At 43.5% G+C, this 24,113-nt stretch overlaps 1 protein-coding gene across 1 annotated transcript in view; it reads right to left on the reverse strand.

Moving 5' to 3' along the window:
* ZFHX3 (zinc finger homeobox 3) overlaps positions 1-24,113 on the reverse strand; it is a 465,985-nt gene that overhangs the window by 47,534 nt on the left and 394,338 nt on the right. Inside the window, exons 6-7 of the mRNA XM_069635510.1 lie at positions 18,727-18,860; positions 13,170-13,370 (exon numbers count right to left, since the gene is read on the reverse strand). Coding sequence (XP_069491611.1) covers positions 13,170-13,370; positions 18,727-18,860 — 335 coding nt within the window. The remainder of the gene's footprint in view (positions 1-13,169; positions 13,371-18,726; positions 18,861-24,113) is intronic.

Consider the following 24,113-nt stretch of genomic DNA (forward strand, 5'->3'; position numbering starts at 1 on the left):
ATGCATGCAGGGGAGAGGGAAAGGGTAAGTGTAGGGGGAAGGGAGAGGGGGCAGTGTAATACATAGGATCAACAGTAAAGAATAAATAAAATAAATAAACAATAGGTAAAAGTGCGGCCAGCAAGTGGCAAGTGCAGGTGTAAGTGCAGACAACAAGTGTCAAGAGCTGGAGGAGGCAGTGCAGGTGTTCATCTGGTGGGGGAGGGAACCTAGGCCCGCGATCAGAGGGTAGCCAGGTGACCAGTGCATTTTCAGTCAGGGGTTCAAGTCAGTAGATCAGCAGGGGAGAGGAGGAGAGAAAGCAGAAGCAAAGAGGAAGGTCTTGAGGTGCTTCTGGAACCTGAGATAGTTCTCCTCAAGTTTCAAGGAGGCAGGGAGGCTATTCCAGAGGGATGCCCCAGCCGAAGAAAGAGATCTACCACCAACTTGTTGCCTGGAGAAGCGACTGACACCGAGGCATTTGGAGGCTGATGAGCGAACAGCTCGAGAAGGAAGATATTTAGGAAGAGAGAGTTGGAGGTATTGAGGCTCTAGGCCCCAGAAGGCCTGGTGGACAATGCAGAGGGTTTTGAACTTAATCCTCGCAGCCACTGGAAGCCAGTGCAGAGATTGCAGTCCCGGAGAGATACAATCCCCGGGCTTGAGACCAATGACAAGTCTTGCAGTCCTGTTCTGGATGAGTTGCAGAGGGCGGGGAGTAGAATCGGGTAGATTTAAAACGAGGCTGTTGCAGTAGTCCAGCCTAGAGAGAACCAGAGCTCTGGAGACAGTGAGCTTCTGGGGGAAGGAGAGGAAGGGAAGAATACCTCTGAGGAGGTGCAGCTGGTAGTGTGATGTTTTAGAGACGTCAGAGATGTGAGGAGAGAGAGAGTGCAGTCGAAGATGACCCCAAGGTTTTTAGCCTTGCAGGTGGAAAACATTTTCATCTATTTCTCTACAATTATAACACCCACCTCATCCTTTTCTTCTATCTTTTAAAGACTCCTTCCAAGCGCGTGTGAACATCTCTCTCTCTGCTGTCCGAAACTGTATAGCTGCTGCTTGCCTATATATATTGCACGTTTCCTTCCAATACGGTCACCTTTACCTTTCACTGATGGACACCACTCTTGGGTTTGTTTTAATTGTGAAGTCAGACTTTCCACCATCATCACATCGGCTGCACCTCTGCCTTCTACCACCTGCTCAAAATCTTCCCCGCCTTAAATTCCACTCTGCAAAGATGTGGGTTAACACTTGGGTCTCGGGAAAGCTGAACTGCTACAGTAGCCTCCTCCTTGAGCTACTTCTTAATCCTGGGAAAAGTACAGGAAGATAGACACATGCAACCATGCATGTGCACACACATGCCCTATTTAATCTTCCAGCATCAGTAATCTACTAGAAAACTTGCATTGACGAGGATATTTTATGAAGGGCCAGTACCATTTGCATGGTACTCGACTTTGCTGGCTATTATGGAAATGCTTGAAACTTTTATTTGACATTTACAGCAAGCAAACATTTTGCAGTAAATAGCCAATACAAGTTTCACTATGTATGGCTGGCTTTTAGGTGGCCGCAATGAACCAAATATGAAGTGTGCTTATGTTGACATTCACTATTTTCCAGAAAGCACTGCAAAATACTTTGTCAACCATCACCTTGGGGCGAACGCATTTCTCTTAGATCGAGTATACAAACCAAGGAATTTGCCCTGCAGGTCTAGTGGGATTTTTAAGTATGGGCAAGGCCTGAGCATCCATGTGCACATCACCTTACAGCCCTCAGCCAGACTGGTTCAAAATGCAGCAAAGGACCCTATACATCGACCCTTTTCTAGATTTCTTTTTTCAAATGAGTCCATGGTTTCACACTACACGCCTCTGCTAGGCAGTCTCCTTCTAACCCTGCCGACCCCTGGTTTCTATAACCTTGTACAGAATTTCTACTTGAGATGCGCAGACAACAAATAAACCCCCTTCCCATCATCCCTTCTGCCAACTACTCATCCACCCAACCACCTATCTCTATAGATGCAACAACCTGCAGATCATCTACCTACCTAACTAACCATGTACCTACTGGTATACACATCCACCTATCTGTCCAGCCTTCTACTTATCCCAATATTCAGCAATTTAAATACCTGTTCATCCACTTTTTGACCCATCCATCCACCATCTTCCTGCCTACTTATCTGGTTACCAACCCAGACCTCGCGCTTCACATCTGTTATGCCACCCACCTCCTTTTCTCTGCAGCTATCAACTTTCCATTTATCCAGACATACATATACCTACAAATGCAGCCGCCTGACCAACTACCTATCCACCCAACCTTCTATTTAACCATGTAGCTGTCCAACGCCCCACCAATACACATACCTAACTACCCATACACTTGCTTGTACATCTATCGAAACTCCTTCTGTTTATCTCAAACTGTGCATCAGAATGAAATGACAAATTATGGAATCACTTCTACTTCAAAATGTCTCCCTAATACAGCCATGTCCAAGAAGGTATGTTACGCGGATCATCCAAGTGTGCCTTTGACACATTTGTACTCCGACAACGAGGTACACTAAGACAAATTAGTGAATTCAGTGTAAAGGGTAATAGAAGGGGATGGGTTGTCAAAGGACTCTTCATTATACGCATTTTATTTGCAATAATCTAGCCAACAGCAAACCCGTCCGCAAGACAACTGGATATGGCTAATGTGAAAGAGCAAAAGTAAACTGGGAATAAAAAGTGTGTGGGTGTCAAGATTGTAAAATGGGGAGGGGAAAATGAGTGACTGAGGAAGGTAGCTAGCGCTAGAAAGGGAGGGAGCCACAAGAGCTAGCAGAGAGGCAGCTGAAAGAAGGGAACTGGCATACGCATTATATAAATATAGACGAGAGAGAGAGACAGAGAGAGAGGGGAAGAGCAGGGGGAGTAAGAGAACACATCCGAGGCCTAACAAAGAAGGCGATTTCCATTACAAAGAGAGGGGGCAATGGAGTGAAAAGCTTCATTACAGTGTGAGAGGCAGACAGCCGACAATACCAAGGTCACCTCTCACTTACACCGTCTAATTGGCAAACATGGCTCCAAATGGCCATCATCTCGCAGGGCTCAGCAGTAATGAAGCCTGATTATTCTCATTAACTTCATCGGGAGATGGAGAACGAAGCAAAGAGATGGGCGACAACGGATGGGGCAAGCAAGGAGGAGGTGGCAGGATAGGGGCAAGAGAGGGAGGTGGGTGCTGAGATGGTGGTATAAGGCAAGGGAGTTTGAAATGAGATAGGCAGTAGGGTTGGGGAGGAAAAAAAAGGAAGGTGGAGTAAGAAGAACCAAGGGGGGCAGGATGGTGTTCAGGAGGTGGGGGGTGAAGGTTGGGGCATGTTATAGTGATATGGGTAATGAGGGAGGGAGCTCCAAAATGGAGCACAGAGACAACGGGATGGAGCTATGGAGGCAGACAACAAGGAAAGGATGGAACAATGGCAAGGGTCAAAGAAAGAGGCAACTAACTGAGGTTGCCTAGAGAGGGAGAGATTAGACAAAAGAGGAAATGGGAGGTATACAACAGCAAAATATAAGTGCAGCCATTACGCGAAAGATGGACTGTGAAAAAGAAAGGGAGATATGCGGACATTTTGATGCAGGGAAGAGTAACGGTAGGAGTCACTAACGACATGCAAATGTCAAATCAGTGGATGTACAAGTCTAGAAGGATGGTGTGGCTGACAAAATGGAACACACTAGAAGCAAAGCGACAAGCGCAATAAGAGACGGATATGGAAAAGTAACAAGAATGATAGAGACAGATCAGGTGCAGTAACAGAGGGTCAGCAAGTGAGAGATGATGGTCATAAGCATCCAGTTTATGTCGTAGCTGCAGAGCAATGCTTTCAGTGCCTTCCTTAACGAGACATGATAATAGACACTAGCCGAGAGTGACAACAAGCTCAGGAATGTAGGGACATTTCCCTCCTGGCAGAAGGGGATTTCCCCTATCATAGCGAGATACGGTCACACAGAACACCCTCTAGACCAGGAAGGGATCTTGAAGGCATTTCTAATAGAAGTCGTCTCAGATTAGTGGGCACTTGGGGCCATGCTAGTGTCCTTGTCATGAGGTTGGTGGAAGAGTACAGGAAGCTTACCTAGATATTACAACAATTAAGTACAGTTTTGATGCCCATGCACTGCTAGATCTAGAAGGTAGACACTTAAAAGGCCAACAAGAAACACAGCTACTAAGAGGACTGTGATATATAGGATAAAAGCGAGACATTTCAGCCATTGCACATTCAAGCCATGCAATGCAAATGCAGTATACAATTTGAGGTCTAGCCTAGGACATCAGGGGCTACTTATGAGAAACGTAATTTTAACATTAGTGGGTCATCTTCCTTTCCAAAATAAACCCCACCTTGATCTTTCTCCAGCTGCTGGATGTCAGTGGCCCTGTGGCAGCATTGAACACATGGATTGCATGTTGGGTGCTTTGAAGAATAGAAGTGTGGGTAAAGGGTGTAATGTAAATAAAAGAGTGCTGACCAATGAGGCAGAGGAGATCTGAGGACTTTCCAAACCATCCCTGCAAATGCCAATGCCCTGGCACTTAAAAAAGGAAGCCACTCAAAATGAAGCCGGAAAAGAACGTTAATGCTGCAGAAGGTGAGGCTAGCGGGGCACCTACAGGAGCCAGTAAAGTGATAACGCCAATTCCAGCCCAAGGGCTAAAGAACAATGGCAGGCAAGATGTGGACGCGCAACAGGCCGAGTTGGCAAAAAGACCAGCAGGAAGTAAAAGATGGAATCGTAAGGGCACTGGACAACCGAAAATACGTCTAGCACCTTTGGAAGGAATTCACAATGCCAGGGCATATTTCTACCCAACAGATCAATGGAGCAATGCCATTGTAGTCATGTTGTCAGGCAAACCAGAGCTCTGAAATAACAGTGAGTGTGCCCAAGCAATATATCAATTATAAATAAATTCATTCAAATAAAGCATTCTTCTGAGGGGCATTTCTAGAAGATCACCGACGAGGACACCACAACCCATAGGGAGAAAGGGTCTGAACAACAAGTCTACTGAGAAGAGAGTTGTAAATGAGTGTGAAAACCTTGTACAAAAGAAAGAGACCTCAATGGTGCTTATAAGCAGAAGGCAAGAGCATGCCTCTGACATAAACGACCCAGAACAGCTTGCTCAGACTGTGGGTGATGGGAAAGGAGGAATATTTCACAGGCAGAACTCGGATAAGTGTAGGAAGGAGCAAAATACACAGGCCAGCACTGGACTACCGAAAATACATCTAGCACCTTTGGAAGCAATACACAGTGCCAGGGCATATTTCTACCCAACAGATCAATGGAGCAATGCCACTGTAGTCATGTTGTCAGGCAAACCAGAGCTCTGAAATGACAGTGAGTGTGCCCAAGCAATTTATCAATTATAAATAAATTCATTCAAATAAAGCATTCTTCTGAAAGGAGGAATATTTCACAGGCAGAACTCGGAGAAATGGAGGAAGGAGCAAAATACACAGGCCAGCACAACGGGACTGTAGCCAGCATGACCCGGCAGACAGCTCTCCTTCGCCTTCCCACTTTTGAGTACTCTCGCGTCCTCAGGAACCTCAACGTAATCATTATTATGACTCAACAAAAGATGGACATTTCCTGGGAATATTTAGTTTGGCCACAGTACAACAAATATTATTAAGAACATGATACTGACACGTGGGAGCACATTAGCAAAAAAGGCAAGTTTCAGATAGCATAATATACACAGAAAAAACACAAAACGCTTTAGACTTGATGACTAGCTCAGATTTGGGGGAGAATCTGATACAAAAGTGTCCTTCTCAACAATAAGAAAACCAGGGGTTGTGCTTCACGACTGAAGGAAAACAGGAGTCCGTTCTGTACGAAAGAACTGTTGACGCTCTAATGCATAGAGATGCCCCACAGGTTCCCGTGGAAATGCCTGTGGACTCGAACCGGAAGCCCTCTTTACCCACGAAAGGAGTCTCCATTTTCAGGAAGTCCGTTATCAAAGCATTGAGAATGCAAGTATCTCTTCTTCGAGCCATGGGTCAAGATACCACCAACATGGCAGAAGTCAACTTATACAAGGCCACTTACAGTACATTTCATTACAGGGTGATTAATTAATCAAGGAGTGCACACCATATTTCTATTTTTTTTTAAAATGACAGAATCCATTATAAGGACATCTCAATAGACATTCAAAACATTAAACCTCAAAAAGCAACCCAAAGTATGGGATGCATGGGAAACTGTGTTGTCTCAGAGTGAGCAGACGGGTGGGACTTGAGCAGCAAAAAGGTTGCGGTCACTGCAGAGGTCTCTGAAACGGGTTTGCACTGCATGCAAAATCGTGTTCAAGCAGCTAGCAGAAGACCTCTGGGTCGAGCATGCCATTTCTAGTCCTGCTCTCTCTCTCCCAAGCAGAAGACTAGAAGGAAGGGTATGGGGTGCGTGATGAGGAGAATGGCAGCAAACGTTCTCTTAACATTCACTTCTGGCCGTTCTCTTTTTGTGATAGTGGAAGTGATGAAGGACCCTGTCTTGAGCGAGTTTCCAGAGACTGCTGGCTCCAAATAAGTTCCAGCATAAGTTGGGAACAAGCTTGCATGAAGGTCTGTGTTATGCAAGTGTCAGCAATATGAAAGATCTGACAGGGATCTGGATTAGGTAAAGGGGTCTCTTCAGAGGTGGAAGACCGTGAGAAAAGGGATTGCACAAGAAGAGGGATTGGCTGAGGCAAGGGATAGACTTGACAGCCGTAAGAAGCAGCTGCAAGTGTTAATTGAAAGCCTACAGTACTGTCAGGAGGTAGTGACAGAAACACATTGATATTTAAATTTAAAGGAAGAAGCTGCAGGTGGGAGGAATTTTACAGTCTTGACAGAAAGCAGCACATTGAAGGCGTGCAATAGTATGAGTGAGCAGCGGGTAGGTGGTCACATTGTAAAAAAAAGAGGTTAAGATATTGGATTAATTACATCAGGACTAAAAGGAGGAGAGCTGATGTATTGGAATGGGACAGACAGCAGGTGTATGTTTAGCATAAAAGGGAATCGACAAGTGAGAGAATCCCAGAACAAGCTGTGATAAGAGCCAGCATTTAAAGTTGCCCAGTAAGGTGAAGTACCCTCCTATCGCTGTGCGCCACCCAAACTCCATGGGCTCACACAATCCTCTTCTACTTTATATTCCTCCTAAGAAATGTGCAACCTTGTGCATTTCTCCATGGATGTTTTACTAGAGGGTGACAAAGTATCTCCCTACGTTTGGATATGGGGCCCTCTCCTACTCACTCCCATGCCAACCTCACAGGGGTACACAAGGTGAACGAAAGGACTCCTCAGATCGATCTATCTGCTTTTGTGTACACAGAGGTAGGTATATTTGTTGCCTCATATGTACTGTTGTGTGCAGACAGTTCTATCCCAGGGTACCCCAGTGCCCTGCCATGTTCCTTCTACCAGCCTACGCTGGGAAATCCAGGAAAATGCAATGCTTTGGAGCATCGAACCAATACAACGGATCTAGGCACAGGGGACGGAAGGTTGGTGGCTAACCACTGTTATTAGAGAAGGGTTGGACTGGAGGAACTAAAAATGACATGCAAAGCATTGGAAAAGGCATTGGTTGCCACAGCAACAGACACGCAGGTCCCTGAAAGCTGTCTGGCGAGGCTATTAATAGCCAAAGGCTTCTCAAAAATGGGACAACAACACTGCCAATGCAATCTCTTTACCTGATAGCAGAAACATGCCCAACAGGTTGCCTCTGGATGATGGGGGTTGGACAGAAAGGTTGTAAAAGAAGCCCAGATAATGTGAGGGGGGGGGGAAATGACTTCAAAGCAGATGCCTCGTCCTTTGGGATATTGCAATGGAAACGCCTTGCCCTGTAATTTCATAATGCAGAGGTGATGAAAGACAGAAAGTGACCTCCACATAAGGAGCCAAGGCTGTGTGAGGAAAAATGTCACCTGGAAAACGGAAGTTTTGGGGTCTCATATTTTCTTTATGTAGAAATTGACGGGGCTAGGGTTGAAAGCATTGCCACTGGGTGTCTGTAAAATCAAAATGATCTGTTCCTGCTCTTTGTGGCAGCAATAAAATGCCGGCAGTAAACACACTGTTGGCAGCATTCCTGTTGACCACCACATATAGAGGAGTAACGAGAAGGTGAATAGATGATGAGGGAGGAGTAAAGGGCTTCTCACATAGATCTAAAGAATCTCATAAGGGCCCAAACATTCAGGTTAATGGTGGGAACAGGGCACCTGTCAAGAATAACGTTTTTCCATTCATGGCTATATCATGTATTGGCTGACCCTCCCCCACTTCCATAACGACTTCCATGAACGATGAAGGAAGATACAAATATTATTGGCTCATGAAAATCGTTATTGACCTTCTTTCAGCCAATCAGAATGTGAGAATGCAATGAATAACTACTGGTATTGGCTGCATTCCTGATATGCTGGCTTCAGAAGCAGCCAGGAAATCAACAGAAAGTATGTGTCTGCATTAAAAAAACAGCAATACGATTTCTGAGCAATATTTCTCTCAATATGACAAACCAACCTAACCTAAGGCACACAAGTGAAAGCTAAAATATGGAACAAAATGTTCATGTTTAAAGTTGCACCTAATGAAAGCTTCTACTAAAAGTATTCCAGCCCAACCAAGTTTACAATTAAAAGTCTTACCTTATTAAGACAATTTAGGTATTATAAAATAAAATCTCATTTCATTTAATGTTTCGTGTGATTTACTCACTGTCAAACTAATATTTTTTACTTCACTGCAACAACTCCAAAACCTTTATTCCTATTACTACCATATGCTAATAGCCTTGTAAAAGGTTATTATCCAGCGATGCCGACACCTCCCTCAGTCTATAAAGCTATGATATTGCATGCTCACAGGAGTGTGGGCCCAGTGCAACATAGCAGTGCGGTACAGGTGAAAGACATTCTTCCCATCTGGAATAAAATCTTCCTGAAAGACTAAGCTGTTGGGATAAGCATGCCTTCATTTGACAGCCCCAAGCTCTCTTCAGTTGCATCTGTTCAATGAGTAGGTGGACAAAGGCATACTAGTGTTAAATTAGGTTTTGGGTTAATGTTTAGCAATCACCTCATAATCTTCACAACATTGTTGAGTAAAGGGCTGTCGTGTTGAGTGCCATAGGATCAAGACATTGTAGGAATCCGCATCAAAGTCTCACCTCTTTATAAAATGATGGTTGTAATAAGGCTTTTGGTGTCAAGCAAAGTTTAGTTCTCTCTAGCAAGGGCATTGAGAATGAGAGGGAGCAGGGGACCCCCAGTGCCCATGTTTTAAAGGCAGTCTGAAGACACCTGTACAGATGTCTTCTTTTTTGGTGCCGGTTTTCAATATGGAAAACATTTGGCTGTTGTGGGTTTAGCCAGATTGGGGGTGGGTGGGAGCACCAGAATATGGTCACTTCATTGAGACGGGGAAGGGGGCTCTCCAAGCAGATATTAGAGCAAATACACGGTAGAGTGCATGGTATTGCCTTGTGCCATCTGTAGACTTTTACCAGTCATGTTGGCCCTCATAACAAGTTTGCTGGTGCGAGAAAAATGCAGGTAAAATTGCTAGTTATTCTGGCACCTGCACTTTTTCTGCACCAGCAAACTACAACTTTGCCGGTGGGGGTCACTGATTTAACTCCAGCCAAATAAATGCTCCAAATACCGGTGTCAGACTCCATAGAATGGGGATTTATTGCCCTTTCTGCAGCTTATAATATCCTGTTAATACCGGGATATCAGGCATTGGAAACGGTAGGGCAGTTTCCCGGTATCCCGCCGAAATTACTGACGTGATACTGTGAAACTCGCAATAAGGGCTGTTGCACTTCAGGGTTGCAGAAAAGATAACAGACACATGGTCCACTCACAAGCCTTATTTCAATTCCTCAAACAATGCAGCTTTTGAAAAGGTTTGTGGCTGATTTCAAGAGAAAGTAAAAATGATGTTTAAGTGCTTTAAATTTAGCAGCCAGGGTCTAGCTCCCAAAAAGTCGGGTTAAAAAAGAGAAGACAGTGAGCCTCATTCTACCTTTGTCGGTATCCTGGTGTCAGAGCCGCCGGGATTCCGGTAAAAGTAGTTACCATTTCCGGGACCCGGTCCGGCAGAATTGCCCGCAGATTACAGGTTCAGGAGTGATGGTGTAAATCCCCATTCATGGAGTCCTATAGGACTCCATGAGGGGATTTGCCCGGTGCCAGCAATGAGGGCTTTTTTTACTGGTAGAGCACCTGGCTTACCTCCAGCATTTAGCTGCAGGTAAGCCATGTGCCCCACCGTCAAACCCATAGTCGGCCGGTGTGGTAAAGTGCCGGTATCCATGAATACCAGCACTTTTTTACTGCACCGGCTTAATTAGAATGAGGCCCAGTGCTCTGCTAGTCTGCACCAAAAGCAAGGAATGTTTTAGCGCAAGTAACTGGATAGTGTTACTTTTTGTTTATTATATACTCTGGTAAGAAATGCACACAGTGTATTTTATATCCCAAAATAGCCACATATTCTTCAATCACTGTTGGGTGGTTGGGCGGATTGGAGAGTGGATAGTGCAGTGAGAAAAAGATGCCATCTGCATACAACATTAGTTTGCTATCTTCTGGACCCAAAGTACTCGCTGTGATGTCTCGAATGGAACACATTGTGCAGTAAATGAGATCTAGCACAAAAAGCAAGGGGGTGGAGTATGGACACCCCTGCTTGGTGCCTCTAAGCAGATTAAATAGCTTAGATTTTACCGGCCAGTGGACACCCTGGCTTTTGGAGAAGTGTAAAGCGTTGTTATACATGTTATGAATAATTCCTGAAAGCCAAATTTCCCCAGGGTGTAGAACAAAAAAGGTCACTCTATCCTGTTGAATGCCTTTCTGCGCATCAATTGAAAGGAGGGTGGGCTATCATCCAAAGATTGCTGAGTGTATAATATGAATATCTTTAATATCTCTTCTCATATGGCCACAAAGCATCTCCCAGCAAAGAGACTGGCTCAACCAGGATGAATTATGCTTCTAATACTTTCTTGAACCCTATTTGATATTATTTGTTGTCTATATTCGTATATCTGTATTTGTAAGTGAAATTGGTTGATAATTCCAATAAAGAGTATTTAGGTACTAGGATAATATTAGCTTGTTGCATGGTTTCTAGTAAGTACTTGGTAGTCAGAATGTGGTTACGTTGCAAGGATAGTATCTTTATTCTGTTTTTTGTACTCTGGGGCACGCTTGTCTGGACCTGAGCGGGGCTCCTCTAACAGACTCCTCTTCAGAAATGAAAGTGACAGTCTCAAACACTAACTCTCCGAGCTAGCTGGGGGTTGACTTATTAAAAAGTATTAAACTTACAGCATCCCAGCATTTTTAAAGAATAGGAGTAACTAACTTACACAAATTTGAAAAACTGCAGAACAGAAATGTCACTATCCTTTCTGGGCAGGGTTTCTCTGATTAAAATATGTATTGCCACATAGTTTGATTGTCTCCTTAGTTGTACCTGCATATCCGTTAACCAAGTTAACCAAACAGACACAATGCATGCAAGTCCGGATATTTCAATCTACATAGGCGGGTGGCAAACCCAGAATAAACAAGTCGGTTCTCTACAAGTATAAGCAGAGGAGTCGGATTTCTAAGTCAATACATGTGGGCTAAACACCTTGCGCAGCTTTCGAGTGCAAGAATTAAGGGACAGGAGACTCCTATGTTGGTGAAGTTCGAGAGACATAGTTATACTCCTTTCATAACATAAAATAGATACGCCAAACTTCCACACCTCCAGTGAACAGCCCAATTTTAATTAACAAGAAAGATATTTGGTGGTAGATACACAGGAGTTTGAAGTTCGATATGTCCCCCGACCCCCACACAAGCACCCAAGTGCCACAATACCAACTTTAGGACACGTTTTACTGGAAGATTTGGGATGTGATGGATTTTCGTGTTATTATTTATGGGATATTCAATAAAGATTTTTGGAAATATTTACAGCACCGACATTAAGTAGGGATAATGTTGACAACCTGGAATTACCCTCTGAAAGAATAACGTTTAGATCAATGGTTAGGGATTTTTCGGCATATGAAGGGCAGTGTTTCTGGGCATATGCTTTCTTTTAGCTCATGGAGAGAGATCAATTAAAAAATGTGAGGCTGAAATAGTTAAGAGACTAGGTACAGAAATAATCGTCTCAGTCTGGCAAGACTGTCTAACAGATTGGCATGAATGCTCTAGAAACTCAAACCCAAAGTTAATATGTTTTCATTTTATACATAGGGCCTCTTGGTACTGTCCTAAGCCCATTTTTCAGACACCGTAGTGAGATTGTGTTGGAGCCAATGCGGGAGCGGGGGTTCCTATGTACACATCCTCGGGAGTTGCTAAGTTGATCCCATTCTGATTCAGGATTTCAAGCTCTTTATCAAGAGTCACAGGTCTCCAGTCCCATTTGATTCCTAATCTGGAAATAGTATGTTTAGACTGAAGAGGAAACACTTTGGAGCTGAACGTTGTTAGATGGAGAGCCAAAGTCCTCACCCTGCTCAGAAGGTGTGTTGTGTGCCATTGAAAACAAGTATCTAATTTAATGTATAATGAATGGAATGATTTGATGCCTGTATCAGCGGCATATTGAGAACTGATTAATAAAGATGACAAACAATGTCATGCCATTGCGGATACTTGCGCCAAGTTCCTTTCCTTGTAGCGTTAGTTCTTTTTTTTATCTCCACTTTTCCCGTTGTAAATTTTAGTATACATACACAGGTGAAAATGATATCACAATTTGTTATCTGGAGTTGTGGCGAGGACAGGGACCTTTGGGAGTGTGGGATATATTGGGGGGATTTATTATTGATACACACTTAGTGACTGTTGGAAACGAAAATAAAGATTGTTAGAAAAAGAAATGCAGAGAACAAACAACCTGTGTGAGAAAATGGTATCTGAAGTGTACATAAAGCTCTTCGCGTTAGTGATAGGGATAAAAGCAACCATGGCATAGTCCCAGTACACATCTACACATTATAGTGAGATGGTGCTTTTAGGTGTCTTGTGTGTTCACACATGTATCTATAATGTAGTCTTCTCACCGTCATGATGAGTTTCTCCACGCAGTCAGGAGCCACGCTGTGAAGGTGCGTCAGATGCAGCTGCAGGTGGATTTTGTTGTTCAGCATGTCTTGGCAGAGTGGGCAGCGCAGCATAGGTTGCACAGAATGCTGGGTCATGGCATGTACACGCAGCCGGTTCACATCTGTGTTACAGTACTTGCAATAGGGACACTGATAGAGCTGCAGAAACAGAAACACGGAATGAAGACCTAGAGACCAAATACTCTAAGAAGCTATAGGCTGTGGGCATGGGAGAGAACTAGTGCTTGCTTATGAAGTGAGGGGGGGTTATATATAGAAAGGTAAAACGTAGCCATTACAGATTTAAATGTGTAAACAACCCATTAGGGAACTCTTACTCTTCCACCCCACAAGAAATGTGTGCTGCTCTCCCATCAGCAGTCCTCCATAGTCCCAATTGTACAGTCGTTCAGTTCCGTGCCAACACAATGATGGCAGGCATATGTTCAAGAAATTTCTGTGCTCCGACAGCCTTCGTTCACTGCTCCTATGATGCTCACAAACAGTCTCTTGCCGCACAAGAGGCAGTTACATGGGGTTCCCACTTGCTTTTAACCCAGCACTCGGTTCCCATTGAGTGGTATAAGCCCCATCATGGTGGTATTTTCATCCCATACAACAAAGATTTGCATGTTTTGGGAAAGGCAGGCAAATTAGGACCCACCATACGGGAAGAATATAAGAGGAAGAGTCATTCTGCATCAATTAATTTGTGCAATAGACAAAACAATGCCCATAAAATATCTTACTTGAAACGAAATACACACACACACACCCACACACATTACATGTATGGCTATGTTTAATACAAAACAACAGTGCTTTCAGATCCCATATTTCACATGGATGATATCGTTCCTGTGGATTATGTTCTCAATTCACAGACATGACATAATTCCATTGAAATACAGTATTCACCCAATGGGAAGTCTGTAATATCAAATGTATCACTTATGCCCATTGTTCTGTGAGCATGGCTGTCAGAGCGTGCATGCCATTAGCCTTCATGCACATCTGTCCATTGGCCACATTGTGAGCTGCACAAGGCAGGGAGCCGCTGTGGAATAAGATAATCAGTCCCTTTTGTTAAATTAGCAGCGATCTTCACAGAAAAGATAAATAAACAGGTTTGCAAAACTAGTACTTCATACAGACCAAATTCTTCAAACAATGCAATTTGGACAATTAAAACACAATAAAACACCATTTATCGAATAACATAAAGGAAATATATTTTAAACTTGTTTTAATATAATATACACAATATGAAGCAACACCATTTAGTTTTACACTTTCAATATTTAATTTCCTGTTTGAAAAAGGATACTTATGAAATGACAAAATGACAGCAGAAATAACATCAACCTTCTTATATCTCCCACAGAAATTAGTGGAGTCACACAAAAATATTTAACGGGGCTGAAAATCTTGCTGACCCAAAAACAAGGGATGGAATCTGTATATCGTACAAATGTATTTATGGCCAACTTTATGTTGGGCACAGGATCATTTAGATGGCCAAAACTCTGTAGCTTGCTGAATGGGTATGTGTGAGACTTTGTATTTCAAATGCTGGCTCTCTGGTCCAGGTAATTCGAGAGTTGAAGTTGCCAAGAGCTAATGCATTCCATTGTTTTCTCTCTGGAACCCTTCTTAAGATCTAAATATTCCTTTAAGGCAGATCTCCCCATAAATGAAGTGACCAACTCATTAGATCAGAATCTTATAACTCCACCTGTGATGCAATGATTGCAGCTGCAATAATGTATTGGTAATAATTCTTGCCATAGGCAGCATTCTAATTGAACATTTCTGAGGGTGCTGCCCCTGCATGATGTCTTAACCCTGTTTGAGATATGCATATCTATGTAAATAGGGAGGTTTTGTATTTAATTTATTAGGAAAATTATGTTATCAGTGACTCATTAATAAAACATATTTTATTCATTGAACGCAAGACATACATGTGATATTTTCAAAAGTCTTTTAAAATCTATTTTGTACAATTCTTTTTCTTGTCTAAATAAGATACAATTATACCTTATGGAATTAAACTAATGGCTTAACATAGGTTTTCATTTGCCTTTTTTGAGTGAATTCTCTCAGTCTGTAGCTTCAGGCAAACTTAAAAACTAACCAATTACCATGAAGAAGGTTCTGTCGTGTTAACAAAGTTGACTCCCGAAGCTTACACCAGTAGGCATGAACCACAAATATGGTGATACGAAACAAAGAATTGTGATCACTTGATTGATGCATATATGACACTCTTCTCTCCTCCCTTTAAAATTACAACAGTGAAAGACGTGCTTATTGGAAGTCTTTGGGGAAATTCTTTCCTATATTTCATTTAATTTGCATTATAATTGCTATTTCATCTCTATGTTGTTGCCAGGTTCAGACCCTGCTCCTGGCCGAACATGGAAGTCACCTTACTTGGCCTGGTGTGCCCGATGGCACATGATGAATTGGACTACCATCGCCAGGAGCCTCAGTGTCACAAACTACAAGAGAACTGTTTCAGAATGGAAAGATGCTTGACAACTGAGAAGCCTCTGGTGAGTCTCTACTTGCTGGCTTTGTTTTGCCCATGTGTTTGCTCTGAATATATCTGACCCTCGAATGTCCCCACCTGGCCCTCCTGCATTGTCGCACTGGCCTGATTCCCCTGTACATAAAACGTGCTTTGGCTTATTTCCAACCAATGATCACACCAGCTTGATCTTCCAGCTATAAGGAATGTTGGCCAATTCCATTCTGTGACTGCTATATTGGATTCCCTGCGACCCCTTCTGTTGGATTGTGTGCATTTCCATGCTTCCTGATCTATAGGGCTCTTGCTCTGGAAAGCATCTTTCCCACTTAGATTTGCCCTAGGTCCCTCAAACCTTTTTCTTTTTGCCTGGCTTTGTCCTGTTGGGGTAGTATTCCTGGCATTGGTAGTTGCTGTAGGAGGTTCTGCACAAACTCTTCAGGTATTTGACTAAGGTACTGCGTAATAGTGGGGATGGGATCTGTCCAAATACTTAATAGGACATACTGAATATCCCTCTCTTGTCTTGTAAAGGAAGTCCAGTACCTATATGATGTACATTTCCCTACTCATCCTCTCAATCCAGACCCTTTCTTTAGTGGTCCTTATCAGAGGAGATCCCAGATTGGGCTGGTTGGCTGGGGCCCTCAGCAAACCTACTCTCTGATCACAACAGTTGTCTTGGTATTTTTGTTTATTAGTATGCTATGATTCATTTTTAGTTGTGTAATTATGTATTGTTGTTTATGATTAATTACTAAATAAATGTTATGGTTGTCACTGTAGTTTATCAAAATGTAATTGATTTCCATTTGGTCCTGTAATGTGTATATTTTTTCTTACAAACGTTAAAATAAGCCAAGAAATATATTTTTGCACAGTCTGGTGCAATGGGATCTTCTTACATGAGTGACATTAAATGGCGTTGTTTAAGTACGCTAGTGCAGTTTATCAATTCAGTGATTAGGTCTTCAAAATTATCCTCCAGAGAGAATAGATTTTTGTGTATGATTTAAAAGCCTAACCCGGTTGTTGCGCGCAGGGTTATATGGTTATTTCATATTTCGTGAATATGAAAAAAGGATATGTACCAGGTTGAACCAAACTAAACTGTGTGCTACAAAAAGTAAACAATTGTGAATGGCATAACAATAATGGTATTATATGTAACACAAATGTATAGAAATCACATATTAGGCTGCTAATTCGCAGATCATTCTCCTGAAATAAGGGTTTCAACCATTGTGGAGCCTATATATTTCTTACCATGTAACATTGATTTATTATAATATGAAGCACCAGTCCATTAATCTCATTGCAGAGTTCAGGCCGTACTTAAATGCCACTTGGCTATCGGCTGCATGGTTTATCTTGTGACCCAAACCCTTAAATGGCATAATTGGACGTTAATACGCAGTCTCTAGTTTATATAACTTTACACTTGTATTACTAAGAATGCTAGAGAATGTTGTGACAATTGAATTGTCAATAGCTTAAAACGAAAACCTTGTTTTGAAAACTGGGAACAAGTGCATGATACAGACGCAACCTCTAAGTTTAGGAAGCTGCAGATGTACTTCATATGCTTTACTAAGCTGCTGAGATACATCAGAGGGTAAAGTGTTTTATTTATTAGGTTTTAGAACCTGAAACTTAAATCTAAGTGCCTGCTATTTTTGTGTTCACTTCTTGAATTTTTAATGCATTTGTCCCAGAATGCCCCTGAAAATGGGTGTCCATAACCACTAGACAGCAGCCTTTTTTAAAAACTTTATTCATAAAGGTTGACATCATGAACATACAGCAAAATAGGAAAAATAAAATAAAAGGGAACTCACAGCAGAATACATCCACCTAGTAATCTTCTAAATTTGAGGGTAACAGACCATCGTATGCTACCCTCATTGGCAGCCAGCATGCTAAATTGTTATTTGTCAAAGGGTTTTGCGAGCAACGTTGTGGTTTACCAGTGTGTATGTCAACATTTTTGGAGAGTGTTGAGCTTATTTTGTCACAGCACGTAATTTTGCTGCAATGAACAGTGTTAGAGCTCAACTAAGATATAATGGTGCAGGCAAGAAAGTCAAAATGTGGACCTGGTGAGAAACAGATACAACTGACAGTTTGAGGTAGCAGTTTGACACACCTAGTCTGGATGAAGGTCAGGTACAGGGACACCACAGTAGAAAAATAGGCAGAAGATGGGGGAGTGGCGGACTTGAAACCAAAATGATTACCAGAGAGTCATTGGCACCATGGCTTAACCTAGCATTGCCAAACAGTGCTTGAGGGTCTTCTACTGCCGAATAAATTGTTGCATACAATAAAGAAAATGGGGACTATGAAGTTTGAAGATGCATGGAAACAAGAGGATGTTTTACTTGTATGCAATAAATATCTTAAACTGACAGAACTTCTGAACGAACCAATGAAAGGATTGGGCTACAGATGGCTAGAGTTAAGGCCTTTTTTTAACTTTAAGGGATCGGAAGGAGTGGAATAAGATGTGACTACAGGCTGCAGGTTTCACACGAGACAGGAAATTGGGGGAGGATTTGGACGTAACAAACAGGTGACATACACAAGATAAGGAGAGGAAGGGCACATCATCCAATGGCATGGACCCCACCTGCGCCGCCCTCTGATAATGCAGCACTACCAAAAAGGTGAAAAGGTGAAAGACAGCCCTGGAAAGGTGGCAGCATTGTGCCCTGGAAGTGGGATTTTCCACCTGGGTAGCAATTTCAGGAACCTAGTTTACTGAATTCTTCTAGTTTATAGTTTTTTTCAGGGCAATTTTAGCCTAGGCAGATCCTGTCTCCAACGCAATTATCAAAGCATTGCCCGCTAGCAGCATGTGGTCAGCAGGTCGCATCGGAGGCCTAATTTCAAGCTGCTATCCAGGCCAATCTCTGCAACCGCCCTTAATCCAGGGTGGTGCAGCAGGGCAGGGCTCCTCGCCTCTCTTGAACAGAGACTCACCTGCTCTGGCTTGCTTTCCTCCAGCGGTTTCATCTTTTTGGAGGACACTGAAGGTTCAGAGTTATCAGGAAAAGTGGAGCGTTTCGAGGTGCCCGCTGAGTCTGGCAGGTTTTTGTCAGCAACGTTAGAGGGTGCTAAAAGGAGAGGGTATAAAAGAAAAAGGTTTCGCAAAGTGTTCAGAGTAGCTCTGTATAAAACATTCAATGACATCTGTGCTGGTCATTGTTTTTATCAGATTAAAACCACACAAGAATTTACCCACTGGCTGAATCTAGGAATTTGCAAACCGACTTAAACGCTGTTCTATGTGGTCATTGAGCGTCAGGCAAAAAAAATATCACACTGGAAAAAGAGGCTGCAGCAAAAGGATGACTGCATTCACTGCAGCCCCAAAGACAACCGTGCTCTGTATGCAACACAAAAGCTACAGAATTTGCGATTGTTAGCACTTGCCTGAAGTTAAGTATACATTACCTGTGCACTTAACTCGAATATTGGCACATAAATGTATGACAGTTGCAGACTCTAAGTGCCAGATTAGATACCTGCATGCTCTAGCTGCAAACTACCACTCCGGTAGTCGACTAGCTTGGGCCGCAAACGCCCCGAGTTCAGTCCCCCCATGACCTCTGGCGCCTTGCAGAATGTCCCAGCCGTGACCTCTGGCATCCCTTTTCAGGTACTTTTCATGCTGTCCCCTGTGGATCATGTCTTGACTGAGGCCAATCATCCAAAGGTGACAGCAGGACCACTTGTTTGGTGTCCATATGTAGAGCAAACACAGTAGTGTGGACATTTGGCGCCTACCTGAATGCCCCAAATGAGAGTCTGTTTATCCCCCCGGTATTCTACTTGTGACCTCTGAAATTCACTTGAATGCTGTAGCAGTGACCTAAGACGCTCACCTGTAAGCTCTCACTGTGAACACGAGTTGGGTGACCTATGGATGGCACTTAATTGTCCAACTGTATCTGTGCCCTTGCCACCCACTATCATTCTCAAGCTGACGGAGGTGGACGGTGTTATTCTCAACAGCACTTGAGTTGGACCCGGTTTATAGTGATAATATCGAATACAAAAATGTCGAAAGCCATAATTTTGAAAAAATGTCGAAAAAAAATCCAATTTTGTTTTCACTACTTTTTGTATTCAAAAAGGGGGGTTCCTTCCCAAACTCCCCCTTTTTTTTGCTTTTCCCTTTTTTTTTACTCGCGAACCCCCAAAAAAATATATAAATAAAAAAATAAAGAATTCGATTTTTTTTTTATATTATTTTTTCGAAATTATTGTCTTTCGAATTTTTTTTTTCGATATTATGACTGAACACCGTTGGACACAGTGTGGGGGTTCCATGTAATAATGTTGCCACAAAAATCTCGCCATGCAAAAATATCGCCGAAAAATGGCCGTTTTTTGTGGTGACATTATTGCATGGAACAAATAATATCGCCACAACATTTTCCCGGCGATATTATTTACAGCGACCATATATATGGGGATATTATTACATGATTCCGTATGGTATGAGATGAGCAGACATTGAAATTCATCCTAGTTTGAGGGGGTCTTAAACCTAAGACACTCCTGAGGTTTTGGACCACAAATCCCATGATCCCTCACCATTGAATGTGCTGGCTTGGGCTGGTTGGAGCTGGTGGGAGTTGTAGTTGAAAACATCTGCAGAACCAAAGGTTGCAGGCCTCAGGCTGTCCTTAATGATGCCTGGGGAGCAATGTGCTCATGCCCACAACATGCTAACAGACTCTCGGCACTGCATGAACCAAGCACGCATGTGTTTGTGTTGAAGGTCTGTCTTAGCACCAGCTATAATTAACCCATTCTTATTGTTATGAGAGCTGGGCGACCACTTGAGGTTATCTTAAGTGGAGGCATGTTCACTGGTGCCCAAGAGTAACACTGGCTCGGCACCAGTAGAAGAAAAACTCAACCACACTATCAGGAAATTGTATCTTGAATATCTTCTCAAATAGATATGTGCTCACTGCTCAGTACACACACACACCACAACTCCAGACAGGTAGGCATTTACCATCACCAGTGATGGGCAAACTTCTGCCATCAAGTAGATAGCCATTCACACAGGAAACACAGCAAAATGCCAGAGTTGCACACACTTGACTTCTCGTTAGACAGACTCGTGGTCAAAGCCACAACCATGAAGGGGTGCTCACCCCAACCAGTGACAGAAGCACACTAACAAACGACCGAGAGCCACACTGCCACTCCCCCCGCTATCAGCAAGGGTTATGTGCACGTGGTCACTCACATCAGCACAACCTGCGCTGTGTTCACGGCGGCCGTGAAAGCCCATATTGACTGCTTCCAATGGCCGTCCCATGTACACTTCAGGAAGGATCTGCGTGTCTTTTTCAACACGGGAAGGCACATCCCCCAGGCCATGCAGAGCCATCCTTTCAACCTGTTTTAGACCCTGCACGCTCGCTCCAGCCCTAATGGCAGTTATTCATTCTCCACTGAAGGGTGAGACATGACGGGCCGCGTATTTAATGTGATGGATCGGTTGAAGATTAACAGAGCTGTGCGCCGTGTTTCCAGGGCATCTATTCCGCCTCTCCTTCGCATCCACACACCGCCCAGAGCAAGAGCGAGCCCGCCCGCCCCCACCGCTGGACCATCCTGACGGAGGCTGCCTGCGACCACCAATAGTGCAACATAGAATAAAAAAACAGGCCCTAGCACCAGAAGGGCGGCGCATAAAAATGGCGCAGCAGAAAGGGTCATACAATGACATTTTTCGTTTATACTCAAATGAGAGGAGTGGCATCCTCTCGCCTTATTCGCAGGCAAGGGGGGGGGCGTTTTGCGGTGATAATCAAATTGGGCGGCAGGCTAAGCACCTAGGCCTGTAAAGAGAATGAGTCTGCAGTGTCCTAATCCTAAAGTCATCTACTTGGCGTGACATCTTACGCCTCTGCATGGAAAGCCCCCAATCACGCCCCCAATACACACTCTAACTGCCTTTCCCATTAGTCACTTCTCCCTAGCCCTTTCTCCGCATTCACCACTCCTACCTCGTTATCCTTCTTACTCAAGCTCTTGGCATTCTTATAGCACTTCTTGTTTGATCCGTCCAATGTCCTTCCTGCTGCCTTTATTTCACGATGGCCAAGCGCATTCAAGACCGTGGTCTGATCCCTGTTCTCCTCTAATCTCTTGCTCCTCCCACCCCTCTTCTTCACCTACCCTATTCATGTTTCCAATCATTTTCCTTTTCAACACATCTCCACCGGCTCTACGGTTTACTCCTCCATCTGTTCCACCACCCAAAGTTTTTTCTTAATGTTACCAATCATTTCCCTCTTCCACACGTCTATGCTGACAATACTGTTTACATCTCCATCTCTCTCTAAACTCCTCTAGTATCTTTCCTGCTCTAGTCACAGATCTTGCACCACCCCACTTCTCCTCTTCACCTACCCTATTAATGTGTACAATAATTTCCCTTTTCCACACCTCTACGCTGACTCCACTGTTTACTTCTCCATCTCTCTCTAACCTCCTCTAGTATCATCCATGCTATCCACAAATGTCTTGCCCCTTCCTGCTCCTTCTCACTTCTCTTCACCTACCATATTAATGATAACAATCATTTCCCTTTTCCACACATCTACGCCAACTGTTTACTTCTCCATCTCTCCCTAAATTCCTCTAATCTCATCCATGCTTTCCACAAATCTCTTGCCCCTTCCTGCTCCTTCCCACTTCTCCTCTTCACCTACCCTATTAATGTTAATAAAAATGTCCCTTTTCCACACGTCTACGCCGACTCTGCTGTTTACTTCTCTATCTCTCTGTAAGCTCGCTCCTCTAGCCTCATCCGTGTTATTCACAAGTCTCTATTCCCGCTCCTTCCCACTTCTCTTCACGTACCCTATTAATGTTAACAATCATTTCCCTTTTCTACATGTCTATACCGACTCTATTGTGTACTTCTCCTTCTCTTGCATACCTCCTCTAGTATCATCCGTGCTCTCCACAAATCTATTGCCCATTCCTGCTCCTTCCCACTTCCACTCTTCACCTACCCTATTAACGTTAACACTAATTTCCCTTTTCCACATGTCTATGCCGGCTCGACTGTTTAGTTCTCCATCTCTCCCTAAGTTCCTCTAGCCTCATCCGTGCTATCCACAAATCTTTTGCCCCTTCCTACTTCTCTTCTTCACCATCCCAATTCATGTTTCCAATCACATCCCTATTTCATATGACTCGCACACCTATATTGTTTACTCCTCCATATCTCCATAACATCTTCTAGTGTTTGTCCCGTGGTTTCCTCCTTTCACCGCTCTACTTCTCCCTTCTGTCCTCTGCTTGCCCTGCTTTACCTCTTTCTCCTGTGCTCTACTAACCCCCTAGTGCTCTGCCTCTCTATCCCCCTCGGCTCTAAGGTGTAGTGTGGTTAGTTTTTCAAATCTCCTTGGAATCTTTAAACTCATCACATCAAGTGGGTTTTCCTAATGGTCATTTCATGGTTTCGTCCAGCTAAAGACTCATTGCCGCTCTTGACGAGCTGAGTGACCACAGCTCCCAGAGAGAGGCTGGTGCTCCCGCCTCTCCCTCCGTCCCTGGCTATCAAACTGCTCTATGTAAAACATCACTGACAGCTCCACAGCTGAACGTCCATCTCCGACCCATCCTAATGGACACACCAATTAAAGGATTATTAATTCATGGGGCTTTCCGTAAACCTAAGGCTCCCATCACCCTGGATTCCGTAAGCAAGCAAGCAAACTGTCCCAAGACCTCTCCAGCCTCCCCTGCCACAGACCACCAGCGAATAGAAAGTGGTTCCTTCCAATTATTGGCTTTGTCAACTCACTTTATCCTGTAGTCTCTCACTGCGACACATTCCATTTACTCCATCCACGCGTTACCAGGCTGCCGCTGGCATCACGGGAGAAATTGTGAAATCACAACTGGCTTTTTAACAAAAGCTGCCCACATTTCCCGTGAGTATACGCATAAAGAAACAAACGGCACAAACCTCGGGCACAATGGTCCTGCATACAGAAACAGATGGGTAGTTCACACACCCATCGCCACTCACAGAAGCACAGAGGTATAAAGGTATAAGCGCACAGCAGCTTCAGGAAACGGAAACAAACACAATGCCCTTCGTCACCTTCAAATAAAACAAAAGAACCTACCTTTCATTCAAACACAAGCACCCACACACTCATTAATGTTGCATAATCTTCCCAGATCACACTCGTACATGCAATTGTCCAGTAGCCCTGAAAATAGACATAGCATGAAAAAACACAATCAAACACAGACACATAATGGTCACATTTCTCCAAATACAATCGTCTTCACAAGTGTACAATCGCATAGAACATGAT

The sequence above is a fragment of the Ambystoma mexicanum genome, chromosome 1q (genome assembly GCF_040938575.1).
Source record: "Ambystoma mexicanum isolate Mex_15411 chromosome 1q, UKY_AmexF1_1, whole genome shotgun sequence".
NCBI classification, from domain to species: domain Eukaryota; kingdom Metazoa; phylum Chordata; class Amphibia; order Caudata; family Ambystomatidae; genus Ambystoma; species Ambystoma mexicanum.